The sequence below is a fragment of the Diadema antillarum genome, unplaced genomic scaffold (genome assembly GCF_040938485.1).
Source record: "Diadema antillarum isolate AM-2024a unplaced genomic scaffold, OU_Dant_1.0 seq00000993_RagTag, whole genome shotgun sequence".
Taxonomy (NCBI): domain Eukaryota; kingdom Metazoa; phylum Echinodermata; class Echinoidea; order Diadematoida; family Diadematidae; genus Diadema; species Diadema antillarum.
Window position 1 is genome coordinate 424789 of NW_027271831.1, and position 12113 is coordinate 436901.

At 41.5% G+C, this 12113-nt stretch overlaps 1 protein-coding gene across 1 annotated transcript in view; it reads left to right on the top strand.

Moving 5' to 3' along the window:
* The window catches only part of LOC139742272 (nipped-B-like protein A), a 39019-nt gene extending 27214 nt beyond the window's left edge, over window positions 1-11805 (top strand). Inside the window, exons 33-45 of the mRNA XM_071652851.1 lie at window positions 17-214; window positions 2365-2431; window positions 2937-2991; window positions 3367-3502; window positions 4230-4337; window positions 5773-5973; window positions 6593-6739; window positions 7229-7349; window positions 7924-8038; window positions 8540-8714; window positions 9556-9651; window positions 10236-10463; window positions 11677-11805. Of these exons, the coding sequence (XP_071508952.1) occupies window positions 17-214; window positions 2365-2431; window positions 2937-2991; window positions 3367-3502; window positions 4230-4337; window positions 5773-5973; window positions 6593-6739; window positions 7229-7349; window positions 7924-8038; window positions 8540-8714; window positions 9556-9651; window positions 10236-10463; window positions 11677-11805 (1776 nt within the window). The remainder of the gene's footprint in view (window positions 1-16; window positions 215-2364; window positions 2432-2936; window positions 2992-3366; window positions 3503-4229; window positions 4338-5772; window positions 5974-6592; window positions 6740-7228; window positions 7350-7923; window positions 8039-8539; window positions 8715-9555; window positions 9652-10235; window positions 10464-11676) is intronic.
* The last annotated feature ends 308 nt before the right edge of the window (window positions 11806-12113 follow it).

Below are 12113 nucleotides of genomic sequence, written 5' to 3' on the forward strand. Positions count from 1 at the left end.
CTCTTGCCCCCTACAGGTCCCTGTGAGAGACAGGGTGTTTGATGTCTTGCTCTACTTCTGCAACCGAGATGATGAGGACATCAAGTTGAAAGCGCTGAGCGGCCTGGGCTTTCTGTGCAATCGCCACGCCAGCTTCATGCTGACCCCGGAGGTCAAGGACCTCTACTGGCATACTCTGCAGGAGCCGACCATTTCTACCAAGCAGCTCTGTTTGGTATGTTTTAGAAGATAAATCTTTCTCCACAGATTGACTCTTCACCAAGTGAAATGTGCGAAGAAAACAAAAAAAGTGAATAAATAAATGAAAATAGAAATAAAGAATCTATATATCATAAACATTTACCCAGTGCTTTCAGGTTTATCTGTTCATAAAATGAATTTTATTGTTTTAACCATTTTCATGTCAGACTGCTGCAGTCATAGAGACCATCAAGCAATACTAGTAGGTTTCTTGATATCTGTAAGAAGTAGAGTTCATTTCATTTCATTTATTTGGCAAAATATAAAACAATATACAACTTGCAGGTCATTGAGTAGGTCTTTTCATGACCTGACACGTAATGGCTGCTGTTTGTCTGGTACTTGGTGGTGTGCTGGAACTAGACATCATGAATAGAGCACATGCAATTCGTAGCGATAGAATGGTGGGGCTAATCAACTGGTAAGTGGTATAGTACGAGCCAGTCCATGTTACGATGCAAGTAGCCAACGTGTAAAGTCAACATGTAGGACTAATAATGATAATAAACTATTTTTATACAGCGCAAATTACATTCAAGTCTCTAAGTGCTTTTAGAAATGAAAAAAGACAGATACATGACAGTATAAGAACACACTAAAGAAGAAAATTACATATATATCAACCTAAAACACATCATTAACCAATTTACAGAACAATAACAGTTACTTTACAAACAAATGAGACTTCAATAAAGACTTGAACTGATCTAATGAGGAACATTCTCTGGTATTACTGGGGAACTGATTCCAAAGTTGAGGTATTGAAAATTGAAAAGATCTTTGACCATAATGACTTAGTTACTACATTGAACGGTTTTAACAATTGTTTGGTGCTTGAGCGAAGTTGTCTGGAAGGTTGATATTCCTGGAGGAGGTGTTGCAAATAATGAGGAGCTAACTGGTGTTGACATTTATATGCAAGAATAAGTAACTTATAAACTAACCTATCTTTGACTGACAACCAGTGCAACGTGTGTAATGTTGAAGAAATAGAGTCATATGTGTGAGTTCGGGTAACCAATCTTGCAGCTGAATTTTGAATTCGCTGCAGTCTACCTAACATTGAATCTGACAAACCATATAAGGCAGAAGTATTCATCATCAACATAGTCACCTCAATATTTGAGATCCTTGGCGACTCCATTCAGCAGCAAACTCGATATTAGTTCTTCATTCTCTAAGTTGCGCTGCGCCAGACGGTCAAGAGTAGACTGCCTCCTGATGTCAACAGTCCTCCAAGAGCTGATATTTGGTCTAATTTTTTACCTCCGGCATCCAACTAGTTACGTTGGGCAAATAGCGCCCTCAGATCTTGTTTGGGACTTGTTTGTCGTTTAGCGTTGATGTCACAGTAGGATCAAACGAAAAAGCTCTATGGACGGGGCTGGACATCACAGGAATCTCATCTGTCTTTGAAGTTGCGGAAACTGATCTTCTGCTGGTTTCAGATTCCTTGTCTACTACAAAGAGACTCTTCTTGCACTTGACAACGGGAGGAACTTGGACTTGTTTGTCGTTTAGCGTTGATGTCACAGTAGGATCAAAAGGAACAGATCCATGGACGGGGCTGGACATCACAGGAATCTCATCTGTCTTTGAAGTTGTGGAAAGTGATCTTCTGCTGGTTTCAGATTCCTTGTCTACTACAAAGAGACTCTTCTTGCACTTGACAACAGGAGGAACTGGGACTTGTTTGTCGTTTAGCGTTGATGTCACAGTAGGATCAAAAGAAACAGATCCATGGCCAGGGCTGGACATCACAGGAATCTCTTCTGTCTTTGAAGTTGTGGAAAGTGATCTTCTGCTGGTTTCAGATTCCTTGTCTACTACAAAGAGACTCTTCTTGCACTTGACAACAGGAGGAACTGGGACTTGTTTGTCGTTTGGTGTTGATGTCACAGTAGGATCAAAAGAAACAGATCCATGAAAAATGTATGGAATGTGTTATTCTCAATTACTGAAGAAATGATTAGTGGTTAACAATGCATCAGTCAGATTGTTGTTATAAATCCCCATTGATATTTTGTGACATTTGGGAAATGTGCTTCAAATTACCAAATCAAATTTATTTGGTGAGTAATTTTTGAAATTATTTTCTCTGTCTTTCTTTGCCTTTTTTGGCAGGTGCTGAGAAATCTCCACTTATACCTTGTAGAAGAGGATGAGAGAATGAGGCAAGCTGATGCAGAATGTAAGTATGCCAGGGTTTCCTCACTTAATTACAAGTAAAGGCTGTAAATGACTATCCAGAATTTCAGTATTAAATCAGTTTGAGTGTAACTGACCAATATTTGCAAGTGTCCTTACTTCCTTGGCTGGAATCTGCTGGGAAGAGAACAAGGCCACCTTTACTACACAGGCAAAGAAACAAGAGCACACCTTTCAAATCCTGTACACTAGTGTTCTCTGTGCAATTGTACCCCTGGAAGATGAGTCTCTGAAGTCAAAACACTTCTGAGGATTTTTTTTGTTCGTTTGTTTTAATTGGATTTCCTTTTCAAGACTTTTGCAAAAGGAAGAACCATTCCTTTGCTTGGATGCTCAGTGGCTGTCTGAGTTGTTTTCCTGTGGAGAGTCTTGAGAATAATTGCTCTTTGATTCAATCTGCTTTCATATGTTTCAGGTTGAGAAAACTCCATCAGTTTTTCAAGCCATGAATTCTTACCATTGTATGTATACTTTCTTTTTCTGTATAGGGAAGGCACATGCAAAGGAAGAGGACCTCAAAGAAATGGGAGATGTACAGTCAGGGTAAGAAATCTGGTGGTGTGTTTGATATTTGAAGAGAAACTAGCAAGACTTTAGTAAGCATATATGAATGAGATGAGTAAACTGGACACAAGACATTATTCCAAGAGTTCTAGCAGAGTACTTCTTCTTCTTAAAACATAATGCTCTCTTCGGGCTTTTTGGTAAAAAAAGAAAAACAGTCATGATAATGATAGTAATATTTTAGACAGTTGGGAAGTCTTTAATGCAGTATTAACTGCAGTTTACAAGAAAAAAATTTATCCATCTTATGGTCAAGCTATCAAGATTCCTACTATCTGGCAGAGTAAGGCATAACAAAAAGCTTCAGTAATGTATGCTTTACCACCTTCCTCCTGCCCTCCTCCTCGTTCACAGGATGAGCAGCTCTGTGATGCAGATGTACCTGAAGCAGACCATGGAGTGTATGATGCACAAGTCATCCATGGTGCGGATGACGGCGCTACAGGTCATCACCCTCACTCTGGGCCAGGGTCTCGTCCATCCGGTGCAGGTAGGCTGGCTCCTTCTTTTCCCTCCGTTGACTATGCCTCTCAGCTCATTTCCCTCGCTCTCTTTGGGATGGAGCTTAATACCCAGAAGGCTTCTCAAGATTTGCACATTTCTTCTGATTGAGTTACATTTGTTTGTGTTTTGATTGTCGTTTATGTGAGAACTTCATCATACTTGCAGATTATATTTCATCAGTATTTATGTCGTTCCAAATCATTATTCAGCTGAAAAACCTTTGCTGTGAATTTAACACTTGCATATCATGGATTGGAAGTTACTAAAAATTTTCAGGTAAACTTTCCACATCTCACGTAAAATATAAATCTGTATTATTTTGATCTTATCATATTGCAATATTTATGTGATGGTAAGTCACAGAGCTTTAAACAGTTGAGAAATGAGATACAAAGAACCAACACTCTGTATGTTGATATTGTTGTATTTGTTTCCAATTTAAAAGTTGCTCATGTATTTACATGTATAGACATATAATATTTGTCCTGTACAACAGCATCTGCAACTTTTGTCATAGATTAGGTTCTGGGGGGGGGGGGGGGGGAATAGAGAGAGAGAGAGAAAAGAAAACCGAGAACATGGCAAGAACAAACAAAAAAAGAAAAGAAAAAAAGCCAGAAGATATTCACACAGCCTACATCTTGGTTGCTGAGAAACATTTCCAGTGTATGAGCCATTTAGTTCATGGTGCACCTTCCTTTGTGTGATCACAGTGTGTGCCGTACCTAGTGGCCATGGGCAGTGACTCGGAGTCAGCCATCAGGGTGAAAGCAGACCAGCAGCTGACGGATATTGAGAGCAGGTATCCTGGCTTCATTCAGGTGAGTACTCCATTCCCTTCTCTCATAGAGAGCTGCCTGAAACTTGTAACTACAGTCCAACCAGGAGAGCTGCCATGTCTCCTTGTAACTAAAGTCAAACCTGTCTATTGCAGCCACCAAAGGGAGATGAAAAAAAGCCATTATAGACAGGTGGAGGCTCCTGACAAGGCCTTCAACATGGCTTGGGGGGAATTATTTGTTTTCTCTTGAGGGGAAATTATTTGTAGTGGCTGTATGAGGCAGGTGGCCACTAGACAGGTGGCCCCTAAGGCAGGTTTGACTGTATTTTGTCACATGCTGACAAAATGAGATGTGTGTAACACACAAGTATCTCGCGGATAGCTTTGTAGAATCTTCCTGATTTGATGTCTGAATTTTGGCTGGCTTGCTAATAACACTTCACTTCATAATACAGTACAAATACATGCCATAACGTAACAGTAGAAGAGAGAGAGAAAAAAAAAGAAGAAGGGGGGGTCGATATGGACATGATTTATTTATGACTTTGTATGATTTATTCCTGCTATCAAACAAAATGAGATATCAAATAAGTAATTCATTTCATGGCATTTTTTCTTAATGGGTGTCTTGTCCTTGGTAGAAATGAGCTGCCATTTTCAATTCACCTACCTGCAAGAAGTTCTCTGGTATCATTGTGTGATGCATGGTGGCAAGGTTGTTTTACAGGAACCCAGCAACAAGCCACTCTTATATATGTATTATTGAATGGTCATCAAGGCTGTCTTGTGGGGGCGCTGTGGCATAGTGGATAAGACTCCCGACTCCTAATTGGAGTACCCGAGTTCGATTCCCGCCCAGTGCTTATATCCTTTGACAAGATGTTGTTACCCACTATGTCCCTCTTGACCCAGGTGTGTAAGTGGGTACCTAGCAACGCTGGGGTAATAATAATGGCAGGGCCCTCTGGTAGAGCAGTGGCAACACTGAAGAGGCTACCCTGGATAAATAAGACATTATTATTATTATTATTATATTGTCAGGGATGATTGGGACTTTTCAATTACCAGTAAAGTGGAAATTTTCATGCAAAAATTATTTTTCAAGCGCAGCTATCAAAGATAAAATCATTGGAAGTAACGCCTATCCTTGTGTAGCTTTAAACTCAGAAGCTAAAAAGAAATAATTGTTGCATTATTTATTTCACTCTTTTTTTCCCCCCACTTTGAAGTGGATTTGATTCGAAACCAGATGTATGGAGCAGAATAATAAGACAAACCCACACCGTGTGTCTGGTAGTAAGCAATAGCAGCAAGTTTGAGGCTAATAAAGCAGAATGGTCATGTCACTCCCACTCCCACTCTAAGGGAGACAGCATATGTTTTGAAAAAAAGAAATGATCAAGAAATGGTTGTGCATGTTGAGATGAATTTTTGACAGTTGACGACTTCCATTTCTTGTCAACGGTTTAACGTAGATGAAGGCTCTGGCGGGCATCAAGATGGCTTTCAGGCTGCAGCTACTGCTGAAAGAGGAGCAGGTCTTTATCCGGGGGATGAGGGAGCGGGACAACCACCACTACGCCCTCTGTAGTCACCTCTACTCCATGATCCGCTCCAACCGGGCCCAGCGGAGGGGCTTCCTCATCAGCCTCCTCAATTTGTTTGATGAGCACACGGTAAGTCCAGCAGAAAGTCATAAAAAATAAAGCACCCACACAAAAAAATTACACACACACACACACACACACATGCAAACATAGATGCACATACAAAACAGAGAAGATGATTATTTCCTGCTGTGGTAATGTCACTTTCAAATTGCATACAGCACTATACAAAGGCTAGGCTTCAATGTGTACACACATTAGCTTGCAAAAATTTTCAATTTTACTGTTACTCTCCGTGAACAAGATCATGAGCACAATCTGTATAATGATACAGATCAGGCTGTTTGAATAGAATGGGTAACTCATTAAATGATTTGCTTGCAGCGTATGTGAAGGAGCATTTCTCATATTCATTCTAGCAAGAATTACCAGCGGCAAAAGTGGTCTGAAATTGGTACTCGAGCGGATGCAAGCATCCACACGAAAGGGAGCATAGAAGTGAAATACGGATCACTCGTCTTTTTAATGCCTCTGCCCTGAAGGGTGCCAGAGGCAGTACTTAGATTTGAATGCAACTCTGGCTCTGTGTACTCATAATGTGCAGTTGTGTAAATACATAGTTCACCCTTGAATAGTCTACAGCATAATGCCTTTCTAATGTTCTCCACCCTGACTGTCTTTCTTGCAGAAGAGTGACCTTAACCTGCTGGTGTTCATCGCCGACAACCTGTCAGCGTTTCCCTACCAAGTACAGGACGAGGCGCTCTTCATCATGCACCACATAGAAATCACTGTCTCTGTATCAGGGGCAAATCTACTACAGTCTTTCAAAGAGGTTAGTGGTCACATTTCTCTCTTGTACATCTGAAGCGTGTCGTTTGTGGGTTTTGTTCTCACAAACACATTATTTTTCTCTGGATGTGTATATGGATGGGGGCGCTGTGGCATAGTGGATAAGACTTCCGACTCCCGAACGGAGGACCGTGAGTTCGAATCCCGCCCAGTGCTTACATCCTTGGACAAGATGTTTTTACCCACAATGTCCCTCTCGACCCAGTTGTATAAATAGGTACCTGGCGACGCTAGGGTAATAATAATAATAGCAGGGCCCTCTGGTAGAGCAGTGGCAACACTGAAGAGGCTACCCTGGGTAAATAAGACCTTATTATTATTATTATTATTATTATTGCCGTGTTCCACAATCCCAGAAATATAGAACTGTGGTATTTTACATGTGTGTGTATATGAGCAGATTCCTGGAATAGAAAGCAAATCCTTGACACAAAATGTTGATATTTTACCCCCTCTTTTTTTTTCTTCCCAGAGTTTTATCCCTAAGCATTCCTCCAGACCTCCCTCGAGGGACTCGGAGAGTTCGGACGCAAAGCGGCCGACAGCATCCTACTTTGACGAAGACGACGAAGAGGATGCTGAAAGCCTCATTGGTGAGTGGAACCTAATGTTAACCTCTCACTAGGAGCCTGTGAACATTTTGGTCCTGTGTTATCAACATTCTGCTGGAGATTGAACAATGATAGTTTCTGCCTTTGTGTCGTAAATCATTGACTCTAACATCAGGGGGGCATTTCATGAAGTGTTTTGTCAGATATTTCTTCTGACAAACTGTTCATAAGCTTCTGAAATCCTTGCATCTGATTGGCTGAGAGCAAATTTGTCAGAAAAATAGATGATGTTTCTATGAACACCTGCAGTTGTCAATCTATTTCTGCAACTCCTCAATTTTAGCAACCCTTGATCATTCATGAGTTCTCCCTTTAATGTTTGAGTCAATGCACGAAGCAGGAACTTTAATAGTTTATTGACAAAAAAAAAAACCAACAACAGCAACCCAAAACGATCTGACATGTATGTGAGATCTAAGAATAACAATTCAACATTTACTTGAAGACTCAGGTGCTTTAGTATTTAACAGTTAAAGTGCTTATTCACAGAGGTAAGAGAAGTCTTGTAAGCCAAGGTTTTCAATGTGGTATCCCACTACCTGTCTCACCCCTCCAGCGAGGATCCCAGAAGAACCAACCCAGCTACTTCACTGCTGCGTAGCATCTCAGGCCTGCATCATGCTCCTGGTACTCAAGCAACACCTCAAGGACCTCTACGGATTCAGGGACAAGTAAGTTTATTTAGGGGAATGGAGGCATACAAGTCAGGTGGTAAACTTAGGAGTGATGGGATATGACATGAAGTAACAAATGGAAAATTCAAAACCCTGGAGCAAATTGATGGCAGTGTGCCGAAACAGTCAAATTAATGATCTTGATTGACGAGTGCATGTCTTCATCATTGCTTGTCATTAGAAGAATTGTTCAATAGTCACTTTGATTTTTTTTTTTTCGTGACTCTGAAGTCAGACAGTAAATTTGAGGATGATAGGATATGACATGAAGTGGCAAATGGTAAATTCAGTATACAGGAGCAAATTGATGGCAGTGTGTATACAATGCAGTCAAATTAATAATCTTGATTGACGTTTACATGTCTTCATCATTGCTTGTCATTAGAAGAATTGTTCCATAGTCACTTTGATTTTTTTTTTTTTTTTCATGTAAGTCAGGCAGTAAATTTAAGGATGATTTGACCTTCCTGACTCTTTGTGATTTGTGTTTGCCAACAGCACGATCCACAGATACTCACCCCAGGAAGCAGCCAAGGTGTATGACAAGTCTGTCAACAGGAAGTCCCTGGTCCATTTCAACCCTGCAAGAGCCCTGGACCTCCTGAAAACAGGCCAGCCCAAGCCACCACTCAATGAGCAAGAGAAGAAAGACATCGTGGATGAGTACTTAGATGTAAGTGTGTGTGTATGTGTGTTCATTGGGGGGGGGGGGGGGAGGGGGAGGGGGAGGGGGAGGGGGGAGGGGGAGGGGGAGGGGGAGGGGGGAGGGGGAGGGGGGAGGGGGAGGGGGGAGGGGGAGGGGGGAGGGGGAGGGGGGAGGGGGTAGAGTACGGAAGTGATGATGTCACAGTCTTTTGCTATGTCCTAGTTTGGAGCCAGGTGCATGCATAAACACTCGGGCCTGGTGAGGATGTTTAGAACAAGCTACCATGGTGATGAATGGCTATGACATCACACATTGGTGTTGAAGCAATGCTGTCAGTATTGGTAGTAACTGTTTACAAGCCCCCTAGAGTGCTGTTTCTCTTTGAAACATATTGAGAAGTGTAGGAGTCAGGACTTGGTTTGCATAGGGCGACAGAGAGGAGATATGCAGTTGCTGCGATGAGTGTAACCCATGTCCACTTAAACATCGATAAGTTTCATTTGCATCCAGTTGCCTGGCTTAACACTTACAAAATTGTGCATTCTAAATATCAAAAAGAAAAATACAATAAATTGAGGATAGGTATTATGGCGGATATCTATAGAAAGCAGATGCTTGTTACAAAGGTTTCTTAATGTCACATTATACTATTTCAAGCTCAGTCTTCTAAAAGCCATCTTCAGATTTCTCATTTAGAACATGGAGGTGACTATCAAAGGATAAATTCAGGATATGGGAATGTAAATTATGACTTTTCAATGACAGCAGTTGATTATCTTGAAAATTCATTTTGTAAAGCTGTGAATTGCAAAGGACTGCCTGTTGGGTGATCATTGTGTAACTCTATTGCATTGTGTATCACATTTAGTTCAAGCAGCTGATGGAGTTGATGGACGATGACGATGAAGAGGAGGAAGGGGAGGCTGGCAAGCAGAAGTCTGGACCAAACACTCCAGCAAAACAGGTAAAATCATATTTCACTGATTCGTCAGAAAATTTATTTTATGAAATAAGAGTATATTTGATGTGAATCAAAGTTTGGAGCAGATGGTGAGTTCATGCTTTTTCTTATAATGACACCCTTTGCGGTCATGTGGTGAAAATGCAAAGGAAAGGAACGGAAATGAAAGTCAATGATATACCCAATTATCATAAAGTTGAATTATTTTGATTAATAAGAGGTGAAATTGATTTAATTTACTCTATACACAAAGGTAAATATTCTAATCGGGCTTTCGCAGTATTCACTGTAAGCCAGGAATGTTTGCATGCATTCATATTTCGCGAATTTTGCGAGAGCCAAGATTTACAAAATTAAAATGCAGGCAAAAGTTCTTGTCTCCACTATATGCATTGAATGCCAGTGACAATTCACAAAAATTTCATCGCGCATGAAAGGCCGTCGGCTCCAATTTGTAAAAATTGAATGCCAAGAATATTTCTTGCTTTACAGTAGTTTACCTAGTGTGTTCAGCTGTCGGAATACTAGCTGGAAAGTGCAAGTCCCTTGTATTGATGGATGTAATGTTTGATGTCTCTGTGTGATAGGACGGTGAGACAAAGGAAGAGGAGGAGAAGGAAGGAGCAAACCATACAGGAGGAGGAGGAGGTGGTGGAGCTGGAGGAGGTGGATCGAGTCCAGCCGCAGCGAGAAAGACTCCCGAGCCGCCGGTATCATCAGGTAGAGGCAGACCATCCAGGAAGCAGTCCGTCGTCGAGGAGGAATCTTCAGACGAGGACAGCTCACCAGCTCCATCGCCTGCCCCAGTCGCAAAGGTGAGTTCCTCAACTCTAAACATTAAAGCCCCGGTAGCATGGGGGAAACGAGGCTAGTGAGATTGAATTCGCTGCCCACCACGGGCATTTGAAAACCACAAGTGGCACCCATTAGCCATATATCAGCGAATATGTGCGTCAAAGCACACGCTCATCAGTAACAGTCAACACAAGTGGAGATTCTTCAGCTGTGTGTGTACTTACATAGAGATCAGTGATAAAACTGTACAAGATTCGTTATGGGGATTCTTGAATATATCCGAACGAGGCCCACCCTCCCATTCCATGAATCCAGACGCTATGGGGTCTTAAAGAACTGCAATGGGATATTTTCTACAGGATTGCCCTGTTACTTTCCAGCCTGCTTTAATCTATCTATCTCAACAGTTTCTTGGTATCACTTCTCTACACTATTCACCCATCCCAGCAGTTTGCAGGGACAAGTAGGGTATGTGAGAACTTGTTCAACTTAGTGGCAAGATTTTCTGAAGTGATGCATGTGTTTGTTTGAAAATACTGGTGCAATACTGCAACAGCATTGGGTTAATGGTATCTTGAATATGAAAGAATTCTTGATGATTTAACCCTAACTAGGCTGGCTATTAGGTAGATGATAGGGGGTGGGGGGGGGGGGATGGGGGGTGGGGGGGGGGCGGGCCTCCAGATCTCGGCCGTCGACCGACTTTCAGCGATCGTGACGAAAATTGGCACATACATTGCCTATGATGTAATCTAAAGTACCATGAAGTTAATTTTTTCAAAAATTCTCATTTACACTAAATTATGCTAATTTATGGATAATGATGCAATGAAATCAGACAATTTGGTATAAATCACTAAAATAAAGCTCAAAACAGGCACATTTTTTGTGTAAATATTCTTTTTAGTGTCCTTAGCAAATGTAAGAGAAAATAATTGCGCAATCAGAAAGAATTTCCTAAGTATTTTATTGTTTTGTGAATTTCTAATGTATTTCCTTGTTTTTTCGACTTTATGTTTTTCTTTTTTTTTTCGATGAAATTTGCCTCGGAGGGCCCCCCCCCCACCTCCCCCCCCCCCCCCCCCCCCCCGGCCTAGTTAGGGTAAAGGTCAATGATTCGGATAAGATTCACAATAGGTATTTCCAGAATTGTTTTTGAATCCTGGTTACCAGTACCTGTACATACCACCACTACTAGTCTTTACTCATCTACTGTGATGTTTTCACCTCCAGTCAAGAGGCAGACCAGCCAGGACGCCTGCAAGGAGTCGGAGTCGGCAGGGCAGGGGTGGCGGTAGCGGCAGCAAACGAGGGCGACCACAGAAGAAGCGGCGGAAGAAGATATCCTTTACCAGCTTTTAGCTTGCTACATACACCCAAACTTGGTAGTGCAGTCTCCCCTGACTCATCCATCTCCACCTAATGCTGAAAACAAACATAGTGGCTTGTGCCATGTATGAAACTGGCATACACAAACCCATGACCTGTGTATGTCTTTGAGGTTAGAATTTGATTATAGATGAATTTGGAACCTGCCTCTACTCTTTTCCCCACATTTGGTGCTTTCATCTATGGGCTAAGCATTCAGTATGCTCAGAAGAGAATGATGTTTTAATCTGTGGGCTAACCATGTGCCTAGTATGCTCAAAAGAGGATGAATTCAAACTGTG